The 16,396-nt window shown below is 50.9% G+C and overlaps 1 protein-coding gene across 1 annotated transcript in view; it reads right to left on the reverse strand.

The window, feature by feature from the left end:
• The window catches only part of Ccdc33 (coiled-coil domain containing 33), a 102,473-nt gene extending 100,675 nt beyond the window's left edge, over positions 1-1,798 (reverse strand). The window contains exons 1-3 of the mRNA XM_052761970.1: positions 1,427-1,798; positions 271-598; positions 32-167 (exon numbers count right to left, since the gene is read on the reverse strand). Coding sequence (XP_052617930.1) covers positions 32-167; positions 271-598; positions 1,427-1,736 — 774 coding nt within the window. The 5' untranslated portion in view covers positions 1,737-1,798. The remainder of the gene's footprint in view (positions 1-31; positions 168-270; positions 599-1,426) is intronic.
• Positions 1,799-16,396: the final 14,598 nt, after the last annotated feature.

The following is a 16,396-nucleotide window of genomic DNA, read 5'->3' on the forward strand; positions in this document are numbered from 1 at the left end:
GACCTCCCACAAAATGACTAGCACCCCTCACCTGAGCCTTATGCTGCCAGCGTCCTGGTTCCCAGCTAAGTTCTTCCTGGTCACTGTTGGAGCTGGATGGGCTCACAGAAAAGACTTCTGCCTTGTCACTCAGGACCTCCCTCAAAGTCTGCTGAGAACATAGGAGACTGAGGTTGGGGACCTTAGGGCTTCATACAGCCGGTTTAATTCAGAGGCTGTGTCCTGAGCAGGGACCCAGGAGTACCTACCTGTAGTTCTGGATGTAGTGACATCAGTTCTGGCTGGCTGGGCTCCACAAGGCAGTTTGGGACAGAGGACCTAGGGGCTCGGTGCACGTGGAAGGCCACACTGTAGGTCAGGCCCCCACAGTGACGGGTCGTGGGGTCCTCACTAGCTCGGAGAAGAGCCAGGTTGCCGCAGTAACGATAGAGGTCCTCATGCTCCTGTGCTGTGAGGTTCATTCGGGGCTCATCCGGTCGTGGGTAGATGGGAAAGATAGCCTCACCCACCCTCTGGGCCACTTGTCCTGAAGATCCATCCAGCCTCAGTGCCTCTATACGCAGATGTGCATCATTCTGCCCGTCATTCTTGCAGAACCCTGGGTGGAGAACATGGGTTTGAATACGGTCTCCGGGGATCCCCCTTCTTCTTCCAGGGAGTAAGAAGGACATCCAGGGCCCTGGGGCATCTTGAGCTGAACCCAAGTCTGCTTGGCTAAGATTTCTTTTGTGGGTGACCCCTCACTCAAGGCTCCTTCCCTTTACTTATGCTTCATGTGAACTCACTAGAGTGAGGAAGGAAAGGCTTATAGCCTATGGGAATCATTCTGGGTCCTGACACCACTGTGGACCAGGGAAGCGTTTGGCCAGTTCCTGATTTCTGGCCAGCCATAGTCTTGGGCTTCTACCAGGAAGCCTACCTGGGTTGCTCTCATTCATTCTAAGCCTGAATCTTCTAAATCACTTAGCTATTTTTGACTTAGGATTCCTGCCTCTTTGTACCCAGTCCGGAAGCTCCCAGAAGGCAAGACCAGGGTCTTCTATCCATCTGTGTCTGTTCATTCTCCATTCCTATAACCAGCAGGTGCTTAGGGGACTTCTAGCATTATTCCATGTTCACTGCAAAGACTAAACGTGCTTTGGGCTTACTTCTTTCAAATTCATGCCTCCCCTTTAAGTTCCTCTTCATCCTTGCCCCCTGTGAGAACAATGTCAGCATCCCATGGTACACTGAAGGAAGCAAGGGCTTTTACAGGGCCAGCATTTGCCCAAGGTCACACAGTCACACAGGCAGAGCTTGGAAATCCATCCAGAACTCTGCTCATGGCTCTCCCAGGTCCCTTGGAGCTCCCCAGGGTTCTGACAAGGTCTAGGGCAGAAGTCCCAAGGACCCTGCTTCCTCCCCAACCCCTGACTCCTCTTTGTACCTTTGGGCAAAGTAAAGATAAATTTGTTCCTGGTGAAGGTGAGGCTCTGGTCAGTATCCTGCTGCTCAATGACCTCAGTGACAGCAGAGCAGGCTGGGAGGGGGTCCCCATCATTGACACGCAACTGCACTCCAGCCCCAGAGCCTGCCTGTAGTGGGTTCTCAGCTGACAGCCTCAGGGCGTATCTGCCCTCCTCATTAAATCCCACACTCAAGACCTCAAACTCCAGGTCCAGTGTCATCTCTTCAGCCTTCAGCCTCTGGCTCAGCAAGGATGCAGGGAGGTAGAGATTAGGACCTCTGAAGGCCATGGCTTCAGCCAGGGTCAGAAGTCCAGGCAGAGCTCCGTCCTCTCTGGCTCACAGTCCCATCCTAGTCTGGAAGCAGACAGATTGGGTATGTGGGGCCACACCTCACCCTTCTCTGTTTGTTTGAGAAGGATCCAGGCAACAAGCCAGGAAACAGCCTTAACTGGGGAACAAAAGCAGCAATGATTTCTTCCATTTAGCATTTGATCTTCCAGCAAACATTTATTGAGAACCTACTGTATATGAGGCGCTGTCTTAGGCATTTTGAATACAGCAGTGAACCGAACACACATTTCTGTCCTCAGCCCCACCCCCACCCCCGCAGAAGCCTGTCTTCTAGTGAAGGCAGCAGGCTGAGAAGACAAGCATGAAACGTGGAAACAAATGGCCAGGGCTGGGAAGCTGGCTCAGTCAGTGAATGACTTGCTGTACGTGCACGAGAACCCGATGATTCCCAGAACCTATGTAAGCTGGGAATGGTGGTGCATCCTTATCATCTCAGCACTGGGAAGGTCTAGATAGGTAGATTCCTGGAGCTGGACTGTCAGTCTAGAAGAATCAGCGAGTTCTTGTCTCAAAGAATTCCTGTAAAAGGTTCCTGAGGAATAACGCCCAAAGTTGATGGCTGGCCTCTACATGTGTACCTGTACATACGTGTGTACTCATAAACATATATGTATACTCTTAAACCTATACACACACTATATGCACACACACACACACACACACACACACACACACACCCCACCTCAAGTTCTCAAGTATACAAGGAGATGATATATTCTATGCATTCTATAGAAAAGTGAGGGGCATGTGGGTATGTGGTATTCAGAACTCTCTACTTCTGGGGAGCATGTCTCTACCTGAGAGTCCTTAGTGTGGATATGGGAGAGGCCTCAGGGCAGGGGAGTGTCCAATAAGTATGTGTTTCTGCAGCCAGCTTACCTTGATCAAGACACACAACTTCACTTTACAGAGAACTTGGTCTCTCACACCAAGGTTGTCAATCAGGAATCTGTGCTCCCTGGTCCTGGGTTTCAGTGGCGATCAGAGGATCCTGGACATTCCTCAATAAAGATCAAGTCTACTGCCACTACAACCACCTTACCACTATCACCATTACCATCACCACCACCATCACCACCACCATTACCTACTGTGGCCAGCACAGTTAGGGGCATCACAGGGACCTGGAAGGGAGGGGTAATAGTAGAAAGAGATATAAGACTCTGAGTTCACTTCAAGAACTTTTTAAAATTTTCCCCACTGCTGTTTTCTATGTTGTTTATCTAGCTACTGGAAATGGCATCGTAAGCAGAACTCGAACAGTCTCTTTGACCTCCTAATCTGAGTTCTTCTGCTGCAGTTCCCTGAACATGTGGTCTTGATTTTGCCCTGGAGGACACTCCTCATAGGCTTTATCTCCTGCCTGCTGTTTTCCACAGTCATGGGGCCACATCTGGTTCAGGGTTTGTCCTTGAGGAAGAAACTTCAGACCATCTAGACTCCAACAATTACCACCATCACCACCACCATCCCTGTCACCATCACAGACTGTCACCATCAACAAAACCACCACTACCATCACCACCACCATCCCTGTCACCATCACAGACTATCACCATCAACAAAACCACCACTACCATCACCACCACCATCACTGTCTCCATCACAGACTATCACCATCAACAAAACCACCACTACCATCACCACCACCATCCCTGTCTCCATCACAGACTATCACCATCAACAAAATGGTTATCACCACTACCATCACCGCCACCATCCTTATACTCAGGGTTATCCAATAATATCAATATCACTACCATTAGTGATACTTTCCACTGAGCAGTTTCTGGGCACTAGACATTCTTATGGATCTATAAGGTGTCATAACTATTTCCTGTTTTCTAGATGGAGAATGTGAGGCTGAAAGAATGTTCAGACACTTGTCCCAGATCAAGCGGCCAGTGAGAATTGAGGTCTGAACATAAGGAGTGCAGTCTAGCTACAAACTCCTCTACAAAACATGTCCTAGGATCAACCCAAAAATGTGATACCTTCTGCTGGGGAAACTCTGTAGCCTGAAGCTGTAGAAGGAGGATTTTGAGTCTGTAGAGGATGCTTATGAACAGTACAGCTTACATTCTGAACAGTTCACTTACAGTTAGCCATGTTGGCTGAAAACATTTTCATGAAGGAAAAGACACTGTTTTGAAGATGGCTACTGGCAAGTCCAGTTAAGGGTCCCAGTATATGTGGAAGGTTTCCTTTACAACTGTCAAATTCAGTTTCTTCATGTCCCCAAGGAGACACCAAGGAAGACTTCTAGTGATCCAGCATGTAGGCGACACTCAGTGCATCCCTTCTGTGTGAGGGGCAGCAGTGGGGCAGCTAAGCCATCCTGGAACTCTAGTGGTTTGGAACTCTGTAAGCCACACAGGGAAAAGGCCACAGAATGGCTGTTTTGGGGAGATGGTGTGTTGCAGAGGCTTCCTGAAAATCCACATGTGGCCAGCCGTGGACTGGAAGCTGGGTTTGTCTCTGCCAGGCCTGTCCTGAAACGAAGTGGCTTGGTACAAACAGCTCTATTCCTTCCTGTGTCTGAAGCCACTCCCAGAGATGTCACAGATGAGAAGCCATCTTGCCTGCTCTAAGACCTGGTGACCTCTGTACACTGTACCCCTGCCACCATGCTCCAGCAGGCAAGGCCTGCATGCAGAACTGAGTCTTCCCAGTTGGTTCTCCCAGTCCCTTCAGAACTGCCCACACTCCCTGCTGCCTTCTCTGTCTTTTCTCAAAGCCTCTGAGGTGGCTCGTTGGCTTCAGCGTGCTTTTAGGACCCTCCACTCTCTGGCATCCCATTCCTTTCCAAGTATCCCCTTCCCATTCTGTCTCTAGGGTAGGCTCACTTTGGTGTGTGTGTGTGTGTGTGTGTGTGTGTGTGTGTGTGTGTGTGTGTGTGCGCGCGTGCGCGCGTGCATGCATGTACTTAAAAAACAAACAAACAAACAAACAAAAACTCAGTTGATGGGACGGCTCAGTGGGTAAAGGCACTTGCTATCAAACGTGAAAACGTGAGTTTGATTCTTGAGGCTCGTGTGGCGGAGGAGAACCAGCTCCCCCACAATTGTCCTCTGACTTCCACATGAGCCCTGTGGAACATATGTTCACTCAAATACACAGCAAATAGACAGACAAACAGACAGACAGACAGATGTAATAAAAATTTTTAAGGAAAACAACAATGAAAACTGTGGATCTGGGGATGTAGCTCAGTTGCTAGGATTCTTGCCTAGCACACACCAAAACCTTAGGTTTGATTTCAGCACTACATGAAGATGAGTGTAACCTAGGAGGTACAGGCGGGAGGATCAGATGCTCAAGGTCATCCTTGACTGCATATCAAGGTTGAGGTCAGCCTGGGCTACAGGAGGAAGAGAAGCAACAACAAAACACCAACGGCTTTAAAAATGATGCAGACAGATACAAACAGACGAACAGACAGATAACGCTTTCAAAAGTACAGTTCAGGGGTGTTCTGTTCTCTTTGCTGTGTCATCAAGCTCTCGAACTCTTTATCTCATAAAACAGAAACTGTCCCCCATTAAACAGCAGGTCTCTTCCCCCAGCCCTTATTCCCTGGCAACCTTAACTTCTGCTTCCTGTGTCTGGATGCCTGTTGGACCTGCCCACTCCAGGTGTTCCCATGAATGAAGCCTCACAGCACTGTCCTTTCAGACTGGCTCCCTTCCCACGGGATAACATCCTGGGGAGGCTCAGATTGCACCAGGCCAGGTCCATCCTGCACCTTCGCACTGACTGCCTTTGCTGGTGCTCCTGCAGCCTGACAGAACTTTTACCTTCAGCCCCTCCAGGGACGCTCTCCTTGGCTATCCTGTACCCTTTCCTGTCCTGTTTCAAACGATGACCTACCCATCCTCTATTGACATTTCTTTAGGGAACATATGATGGTTTGTGTGCCCAGGTCAGTAATAGGGACCCAGGAGGTGATTAAAACACCATGGAGTGAATGAAAGAGTGGATTAATTGATAAAGACAGCTTAGCCAGAGCGGGAGAGATGGCTTAGCTGTTAAGAGCACTGGCTGCACTTCCAGAGGACCCAGATTTGATTTCCAGCACCCACACGGTGGCTCAAAATACTCTATAACTCCAGTCCCAGAAAATCCAACACCCTTTTCTGGCCTTTGTGGGATCTGCATACACTTGATGCACAGACATACATGCAAGTAACACACCCATGCACATTATCATAATAAGAAGAAATTAAACACAACTCAGCTTCTATTTGAGGATGTTTCATCTGGATTCCATCTATGAGAGGTAAAGGAGCTTTTGAACTCTACTTGAGGCGCCTTGGTGTGCCCAGAAGCCTTGTGGGTGGGAAGCCGTGACAGACTATATACTACGTGACAGGACAGGAGGCAAGACCACCTGATGCTTAGAGTTCTCAGAAGAGTTCTGGCCTCCATTCTGCAGAGATGGTCGTAGCATCTTAGCAGTCAGGACTGAACGACATCCACATTTTACACTTGGAGAAACTGAGTTCAACCATGCCTAGAAAGACAGGTCTGGACTCCCATCTTTAAGAGCTTTCAAAAGGCTCAAACCTCAGGTGAGGCTGTGCTGGGCGGCAGGGCCTGTCCCCCTTGATTGTGGAGGAAGGTGTAGGGAACCAGCAGTCTCAGAAGGCTGACTTCTAAGACACCTTCTGCAGTCCCAGCATGAAAGCCTTAATGGGGCCCTGGACTCCCCTTTCTTCTGCAGAAGAATGGCCACTCAGAGGCTGCTGGGGTCTGGAAGAGCCTGGGCCTGTAATTAGCCACCCCAGAGGGCCTCTTCCTGTTTCCCACAATGACTCTTTTCAGTCTGCCTGCCAGCATCCCGGGGGCTCCTGAGGGCTCTTAGGCCCCCATCTCCAGGCACCTACCTCCCACTCCCTCTCCACCCACCCACTCTTGGCCTCTGCATAGAGCTGAGTTCTCACCAAGAGCAGGGACATCTGAGAGTCCCCTGGAAGTGGCTGGGACCTGTGGCTGAGACGCGCATCCCCTTCCATCAGAGGAAACAGGCCAGAGAGAACAGGTGGGTGGGGAGGGTAGGCTCAGGTTTCCTAATGCCCAGCCTGTGGGATTCATAGATCACCCCATCTCTCCATAGGCCTGTAGCCTGCATCCTTCCAGCTCCTTCAAAGCCTCCCTTCTTCTCAAGCCCATCCTGTTCCCTTCAGGTCTGAGGCTCCCAGGCTCACAGGGTGACAGGGCTGCAAAGAGAAAGAAGCATGGCAACCGGTCTGTCGCACATCACAGATTGAGAGACTAGGGGCCAGGTCAGGAACTTATAATCACTCAGCTTATAGGTGACAAAAACAGTCATTATAGAAGCGTGGTCCCTTTTCTTCATGGAGGGCCAGGCTCCCTGGAAACTGTTTCCTGTATGGTACTTGTCAGCCTGTCCCCCTCAGACCCCATCAGGCCTCTGAGGCCCCAAACTCAACACTGAGCAATCCAGGGGTGCCATAGTCATTCCTGAAATCTTCTGTCCCTGGCTTTGGTAGGGTAGGAGTTGTGGGAGTATGTGGAGGCTGCAGGGGAGAGTCTGGGGCTCACCCCTGCAAGCCTTTTCATCAGCTTTGCCTGTGAGGGCTAAAGTTTCTGGGGTGGCAGAGTCAGCAGTACTGGCCTTTGGGAGTCTGACTGCCGGCTGCTGGGTGGCCCAGCAGGCTCCCTGGACCCAGTGGTGGCTACCTGGCTCATAATCGTAGACTGGAGGCCTATAGATTCTCGGTCTCCAGGAACTTCTGACAGAGCAGGTAAGCTGCAGAACTGAGCAGGAACTGGGTTGGGTAGCAGGGGGAGTTGGCCTGTCAGGGGCCAGATGGAGGTGGGCAGGGGCTAAAAGAGCTCCTATCTGAAACCTTTGGGAGAAGGAAGCAAATTTCATAGGGAGGGAAGGAGGGACGGGGTGCGTGTGTGTGTGACATAGAGTTAGAAACAGGATGAGGCATAGCAACCGTTAGGAGAGGCATGATGGCTGGAACATGGCAAAGTGCTTACCTTGCAAGTGGGAGGGCTGGAATTTGATCCTTAGAATCCACATAAAAATCCTGGGTATTGTGGCATGCATTTGAATTCCTGCAAACCTAGTTAACTATTGAGCTTCAGGCCAACAGTAAACAAAAGAGGAAGGCAGCACACCTGAGGATGAGACCTGAAGTTACATACATCTATACACACATGAACACACACACATACACACACACACACACACACACACACACACACACACACACACACACACACGAACACACAGAGAAAGAGAGAGACAGGGACAGAGAGAGACAGAGATGCACACACACACACATACACACACACACACACACACACACACAGAAGTACACACATATGCACACACAGGTACACACACACAAAGATGCACACATGCACATGCGTATAAAATAGAAAAAAAATGAAAAGACAAGAACATATTCTAAATCAGGCATAATGGCTTATACTGTAATCCTAGCACTCGGGGGCAGAGTCAGGAGGATTGCTACAAGTTCAAGGCCAGCCTGAGCAACCAGATATTATAAATAAAGTAAGGAAGGGAAGGCTTAGAAAGAAATTTGGACAAAGAAGGAAACCACTACTCCACTGAAGCATCTGGACAAAGCAAACTTTTTTTTTTTAATCAAGGATGAGCTCAGCAGAGCAAACCCACTGACACCGGAAGTGCATTTGGTTTTTATTTTAATCGGGTGATGACTGTGTGTTTCTCCATCCGCTGGGGTCTGACCTCACAGTCTTAATTCAATTGGCTGGTCTGAAAAGAGTTGGCACACTGGAAATGAAGGAAGGGGAACGCGGTCACTGCTCCAGGCCATCAAATTCCTGGAATACAGCAGCAGGCCTTTGTGTAAACAAGGGTTTTACTGGATAGCGTGTATGGGGAAGGAAGACATTTGTGTAAGAGTCTTATAAGGTGGGGAAGATCAAAAGATTTGAATAATTTGTCGTAAGTACAGGTTTTGCAGTATTTGATAGAAAAGACTCGTATTTGGCACTTCTTACAGGGAAGAAAGAAGTAAAGGAGGGAGAGAGACAGAAAGATGAGACACAGTGCTAATGTTCAGGATGGAGAGACTGACGGACAGGGACAGACAGCCAGGTGGGATAACGAGATGGAAAGCAAGTGTACTATTGGAGATGGACAGACAGCTGCATGCAGACAGTAGGCAGACAAGGTATTGAGAACTATGGCCCAGGCCCGCCACTTGGATTAGTGAGCTGAAGGGGTCTTCCCCTTATCCAGAGTAAAGCAAGTCCATGCTATAGGAAGGGAGATGCCTGGGGATAGAGCAGTGTTCTGTGAGTGGACCAGGGGTGGGGGAAGGACTGGGGAGGAGTCTCTGACCTAACTTTTCCCTCAGTTCCTGACCCTGCCACTTTGCAAGATCTCTGTTGTTAATTCTCCTTTGGCTGTAATAAACCGTGGAACCATATGATAGACTATTGAACTTATGGTCTAACCTCAGCTTAGGCTCCATCTTTGCAGCTAACTTACTGCTCTGTTCTGCTCAACTCACGACCTCTGCCTCTAGGTCCCAAAAGACTTCCTGAGATCTAGCCTTCCGGACTGCATTCTAGCCTTCTGGAAGGAGGAAGATGTGAAGAAAACACCCTTCTTTTAAAAACACGTCCTAAGAGTTATACTCAATACTTTTTCCATTTCACTGACTAATGTTTAGTCTTAGAGTTTGCATCTAGCTGCAAGAGAGCCTGGGGGATGAGCAACACTGGCTGAGAGTGGTGTCCACTCAGTGCAACTCCAAACTGCCTTCCAGCTTCTTACTCACATCAGGCTTCAGCACATCCTTAGTCTCCTTTCACTTATGAAAAGATTATACATGTGATAAAGGTTTGAAGTAAAACCCCTTCTGTCAGGTTTTTGCCCCTCCTCCACGTGTTGAGGATGAATGAGGCAGGAAAAAAGGAAACAAGAAATGGCCCTCTGCAACCATCTGCTTCCCAGGCACCATTTAGGACACACGACACCAATAATGCGTGGACATTCTCTGGCACCTGAACTGACATGTCTGATGTCTGGTAGCTCTCTTTGCAAATAGCTTGCTCGGTGGTCAGGGGAAGACAGCCAGTGGCTCCCCTGTTGGGACTAGCCTGGGGATGCTTTTTTGCTTGTTATCTCTCTCCTGGGTTAAAGAGAAAAACCCCATATGCAACCTAGAAGAGACCCGCCTAAGCCAAAAGGCAAAGGAGAAGGAAATGGAGGCGTAACTGTCCCCTCAGTGAGACCTGTCCTTCGATACCTCAGAGCTCCACCCCTCCGTTCAGAAGTTCACAGACTCACTGTTGAACTTTCTGGCTTTCGGATCCCTAAATTCAGAAAGCCAACATCTCTACCTGCCCTCCTCCTGCCACACACACACCTGCTAAGACTGGGCTTTCAGTCCTGTTGCTTGGGGGCCTCTTTCTCTTTGACTCCAATAAACAAATAGTCCTTGAGGTTCCTTCTGCATCTTTTTTTTTAAATTCCTTTATCTAGGAGACCAAGAACCTGCAAAAGGATGCCTGTGGCACATGACAACAGTGTGACCACTCTGAATGGTTTGCTGTATGCCTGCCAGATTCACCTATTATGTCTTTACCCAAACACACATGCATCTTCTTGGCCAAAGCACAAAACGGGATGGCGATTTCTGTATCGCTCTACCACTGACGGAATGGTCACTGCTCCTGGGCAAGATGTCTTGGAATCTGCCATATTGGGAAGTGCCTTGTTTATCACAGTGAAAGAGTTCATCACTGTAGACTATCAAAGCTTTTTGATGCATGCGGGGTTAATTGATGTTCGTTTTCCCCTATTGTAAACAGCCTTGGGTTTCTCTGCTTGTCCATGAAAGTGGCTTCACAGTCCCTTAAAGTAGGGCAGGCAAGGGCTACTCTTTGGTCATATGGTTTAATCTTGTCTACCTACTAACAGTTCTCCCAGGAGGAGGGGCCACCAGCAGGTTGACAGCTTCCCAGCAGCAGCCTTGGGCTGTTGGCAGTCCCTCTCCATCTCTCCCTGCTGGACAGCTGAGTATCTCACACCGGGGCATCGTCCACAGTCCTGCTCTCTTCTCCTGACCACTGAGAGCTTATGGCCCCCAGGCTGCCCACCCTGATTGACCGCAGCAACTTTCTCTTTCCAAAAGGAGACTCCCCTCTCTAGGTCTTCCTCCTGAGAAGCCGGACTCCTTTCTTGTCCTAGCCCTAGCCCACCCGTCCCTTACTCTGCCTGTCACAGCGAAGGGTGTAGCATCTTTTCCTTCCCCATGCAGCTGCCCCCCTGCAGGACGTCCCTTTAAGGAAGATGAAGGAACGTGGTGAGCAGTGTCGGGGTGCCGGGGATCTGGTTTTGTCCCCATTGCCTCAGGAGTGTGCAGAAATGTACTAGGAATGATGAATGGTACCAAGAGCCTCGTAGCCTCTTTGTGAGGAGTGGAAGAGGAGGGTCTCTGAGGGGGCTCTTTGACTTCCTCCTAGAATGGCTCATACCAGAAATTCCAGCTTCATCAAAGTGTGGTCTCCCTCCTCCCTACCCCATGGTCAGGGCCCTCAGCCCAGCTGGGCAGCAGCAGGGTGCTGATCAGTTATTAAAAGCTGAGCTGGTGGCTGGGCTCAGTACAATTCATCAGGCGATGGCCCCCTGGGAGTGATGGATGATGACAAATGAGAGTTGGGAGGGGCGGTCCCTGAGCTACCCATAGACACAGCTGGGGAAACTCAGCCATCAAAGCCTGGGTTTCTCCTGTGGGGGTGATTCTGAGGGCCAAGGGGATCAAGTTTCGGGCAAATGGTTGAGGGGCGGAGAGACTCCATTATAGGAGACACGAGGCCCTGTGTGTTGTGTGGGGCCCCAGCAGCTCAGGGGCACAGAGCTGAGCTAGACGGGGGTGGGGGGAGGTAGGCCCCTCTGATCCCAGCACTGCGGAAAGGAGGTGGGCAGGAGGAGGGGCAGGATTGGAGCTGGGAGGGGGCTGCCTTCCGGGAGAGCAAACCGTGCCACTTAAAGCAGGTGTGGGGCCCCTTCTCTGGACAACTAGGGTGGCCTCACAACCAACTTGTCTCCAGGACCCAAGCCCTAGCAGTGCTGAGCCTCAGAGAAGAGAGCTGTAGTTGATCAGGAGCACTCGGCGGTTTCCCAGATCAGTCAAAGGAGTGGAAGGAGCCCGGAAGGGGAAGTCAAGGGAGCGCTCAAGGTGAAGTGGGCTGGAGCCAACCTGGAAAGCTGGGTAGGACTCTTAACTGGGAACCAGGCTGTGGAGGCTGGAAGGGCCAGGAGCAGAGGTAGAGCCATTCTGAGGGACCAGATTGCAACTATGGACATGGCAGGGGACTGGGAAGTGAGTTGGAGCTTGAAAGAAAATACAAGGATGTCGCAAAAGTCACATCAGATCAGGACCCAAGTTCTGGGACAAGAGATGGGTGGAAAACCCTGTCCTGTGGTCCGCAGGAGATCTGCCAGCAGTCAGTGGTCAGCTCAAGGCTCAAGTCAGCTTCTTAAGTCTGTACCATGGTGGTGCCACCCTTAAGGGGAAGGAGACTCCCAGACCTTAGAGCTTTGCAATCTTCATGGTATTTGTATCACTCCAAATCTGAAGGCCAGGAAGCTTGGGTAGCATCTGGAAGCCACCGGCCTTTCATCAACTGTCTCACCAGAAGGGAGACTCATTACTCCACGAGAGTAAAAAAGTTGCCTCTGCCCTGAGCAGAAGTTGAGCTTCCCATCATTCCTCCCCGGGTCTGTTCCAACTCACTCCCCTGGGGGAGGAAGAATGTGCCACTCCCCGGAACAGCCAGCTACCCTGTTCTGCTTCACCTTACCCCAACTCAGCACATGGTGGTGTAGGTGAGGAGGCATAGAATTCCGAGGAGGCATCCTATGATGCTCTGACCCTCCTGTTTGGCAGCAGAAGAAAGAGATTAAGAACGCCCACATTAACTTCTCTCAAGCTTGGTAGCCAACAGACCTGCTTCCCAGCCCACTGTGTGGAGCCAAGATAGTTTGGCTCCTGTGTGTGCTGGGGTTGTTTGATGATGATGATGATGATGATGATGATGATGATGATGATGATGTATGTGTGTGTGTGGTGTGTTATGTACAGGTAGGCAGACCCCCAACACACTCTGCCTTCTTGGAACTGACTCTGCCTTTCTGTTTACCTGCGTGATCTCTGGGGGGCCACCACCCAGCCCCGCAGCAGACTGAAGCACCCAATGGTCCCTGTATCTTTCTGTGGGGTTGGGGGTGCAGCTAAGTTTTCGGTGCTATGGGACTTACGATGAGCCACTGAGTTTAGAGTCCAAGGCTGGCATAGGAGGGTGGAGAGTGATGGGGGTCTGTGGGTTCTGATTGCTGCTCATGGGGTTTGGGTCTTCTTTCTCCTTCCCCTCAGGCTCAAGTCCTAGAGTTTTGGGGTGAGTGTGTATGCTTATGAAGTTCTGAGGGCCTCAGGGGACGCACTGGTGTTCTGGGGGTTATCGTGGAGTTACTGACATGTGGGGGTACTGCTGAGATTCAGGAAGTGCCTTGCAGTTTTGGGGGGTCCTTCTGAGGTGCTGTGCTGCCCTCACTCCTGGCATCTTGCTGTTGGTTCCTTCTGAGCTTAGCACTTTGCCCTTTGAAGAGTTTGATAATCGCAGGCATGCACATGGGCCTCTATTCCTGGACACAAACATTCCTCAGGTTTAATCAACTTTGAACAAAAACACCTAGAGGAAGGAAGCCTTATCCCAAAGCTTTTAAGAACCAGCTCCATTCCAAGGGACAAGGTTTCTCCCTGTCAAACCCAGATGGCCAATGGCCTCAGCTGGAGGCAGTGTAGACACTTTGACATCAGCCTCATCTGGGTCATCAGAGCTCACACAGGCTAAGTGGGAGGGCAGCCCTACCCTTGCTTGCTCCATGCTCTTTGGGCCTCTTGCATTCCCTCTCTCAGCTTCCTAAGACTCTTCATTCTTGTGACCATGCCTAGACCTCTCTGAACTCAGGGCCCTGTTCCATATCGCCTCTGCCAGGAAGCCCCCCAAGATTGCTTTTCCTCCCTTGCCCTCCACTCTCCTCGGGTCTCTACAGTTCTTTCTGGCAGTTTCCTCTTCTCTCCAGCATCCCGTCCTGAGGGCAGAACTCACCTGCTGTTCTTCTGGGTACATGGGTCACTATGGAGCCAGCTCCCAGGAGCAGGCTGGGCCTGTTGCCAGGACTTTGCAGAAATTCTTCAAGGACACATCTTAGCATTCCTGGATCCCAGCCTTTCTCCATGTGGCTAGGCGATTTATTCCCATCCTCTCAGAGCTAGTCCTCTGGTTTGCGGGTGGGAGGACCACGCTGTTCTTGTTTTGGGCTGAGGAAGAACTTTGGGCTTAGGAAGTGGCTTTGTCTTCAGCCGGTGGCACATGGTTATCCATTACTCATGTATCATCCACACTGGCCTGCCAGAGTGGATGGGGGTGGGGAGGGAGCCAGAGGATAGGTAGAAGTCATGGGGGGATCTGAATAGCCATAGCCAGGCTCTGTGGCTTTGATATGCTTGCTACAACAAGGTCTGGCCTCCACATTCTCAGGCCATGAAGTCACTAAGACAGTCTTGGGAGAGAAGCCACATAGAAGAATCCCTGGGCTGGATGCCACGGAGGTGGGGCTAAGACCCAACTGGAGTAAGGAGTCAAGGCTGCAGGGGCAGAACCAACACTTGGGCACAGGTAGTCTGCCTCTCCCTAAATGTTCCTACCCACTGCCATGTGGGAATCTGTCCAGCTTCGCCCGCCAGTGCTGCCCTGCCTCGCACATGAGCCCCAAGGCTGCTTCTAGGTCCATGCCAACAGAGAAAAACAAAGTGTATACTTTCCTTATCCCTGCCAGGGAGGTAGGGCTGCCATCGAGGTGGCTGCTACCTCTCCCTCGGGACAAGGGAGGTAGTAACTTGGGGTCTGGGGCAGCATTTTTAGGAATCTCCTCTGAGGGAGCAGATGTGGTACAGGGAGGTGGGGTAGCGACCCTGTCTGGCCTTGGCAAGGAGCTCTCTATATGGCTTCACCCTTGAGTGGACAGACGCTCCTTCAGGCGGCCCAATGGGGTCCCTTCCTCCCTCCCCTCATGTCTAGGCTGCATATCACCTGCTCAGTGAAGCCTCTGCACACCTCTGCCTGCAAAGCTGGCTCTGCACTCCCCATCTCTCTTTCCCGCCCCCACTGTAGCTCCCCCTCAACTCTGACGGCTCACAGCGAGCTGTCTCTTTCCACCTCCCTATACGCTAAGTCTCATGGGATGGCCCTGTTCATCCATCAGCAGCTGAGACACGACTGCCACATAAGATATTTGGAATAAGTGGATTAACAAAGCTTGGGAGGTAGTAGTGAACCCCTCTAAGACAGGACAAGGTTGACAGGTAGAGGTAGCCAACCAGGAGCGTCTGTCATGTCCAGGCAGCTGGCCACTGTCTAGGACTGAGCTCTCTTGGTTAACGGCATCCCAGGAGGCAGGGGCTGATTGCTCTCTACGCCGAGTGTCTGTGACCCTTGAGAGGTGAAGGGCATGCTAGGCTGTGGCACTGGAGCAGAGGGCTCCAGCAAGCTTGGCATGTAGCAACCTCATGACAGAGGTCCACGAGTATAGATGAGCTTCCGAAACAAGGAGGGTTTTTTTTTTTTTTTTTTTGCCAGATTGTTTCTAAAGTCTCTGTGGTCTCGAAGCCAGACATTGTCCTAAGGGGCAGAAAGAGAGCAGGAAAGGAGAAGCAGGGCCCTGTCCCCAGAGCCTTCAGCAGGCCTGAGGGGCAGGTTTCCAGTATAGGCTCCTGTGGTGCCTGAGAAAACTGTCTCAGCACTTCTTCTGTGGGATCAGGAGAGAAGTCGGAGCCCTCTTCCTGGAAGACAGGTCCTTTGGGTAGGAGGCAGAGAAGGTTCGTAGGGCTCAGGCCCCCATCCAGCCTGATGGGCTTTACTAGCAGTGCAGAGGAGAGCTTGTGAGCCCTGTCCGCCCTGAGCTTCCTTCTGCAGTGAACAGGCTCCTGTCTGCTCTGTCTGGGCCTGCAGACCAGCGGGTGTCCTTCAGAGCTCTACCCAAAGGTGGTTTTCCTCAGGAATCCTCTTCACTCCCACTCCTCTTTTTCCAAAAATAGTTGCCGTGGGGCTAATCCGGACACCCTACGGCGGCTTCTCACTGCAACCCTCAGGCTCTGGGGGTGATTCAGTACATATGTTAGTTGGCTATTCTCCTGAACTGTGACCTCTCTCTAGTCCCAATGTCCAGAACAGTACTGGCACATAGTAGGTGGTCAGTAAGTTTCTGTTGAAAGAATAAATGAATGAATGTTTTCCTTTTTAAAGGAGGGGGGGTGTCAGGTGGCTCTGTGGGTAAAGATGTTTGCCACCAGGGCCCAGTGACCTGTACTCTGTCCTCCCTAAGATCCACACGATGGAGAGAGAGAGTCAGTTCCTATAAGCCATCCTCTGCCACGGCATGTGCTGCCCCCCCCCCCCCCGCAACTACACACCCACAAATTAAATAAACGTAATAAAAATGTTTTTAAAGCCTATCTGGGCAAGGCCATGGCCCAAATCCTTTCAGCATCCGTGCT

This window comes from Peromyscus californicus, unplaced genomic scaffold, assembly GCF_007827085.1.
Source record: "Peromyscus californicus insignis strain IS unplaced genomic scaffold, ASM782708v3 Scaffold_11__1_contigs__length_118956290, whole genome shotgun sequence".
Taxonomy (NCBI): domain Eukaryota; kingdom Metazoa; phylum Chordata; class Mammalia; order Rodentia; family Cricetidae; genus Peromyscus; species Peromyscus californicus.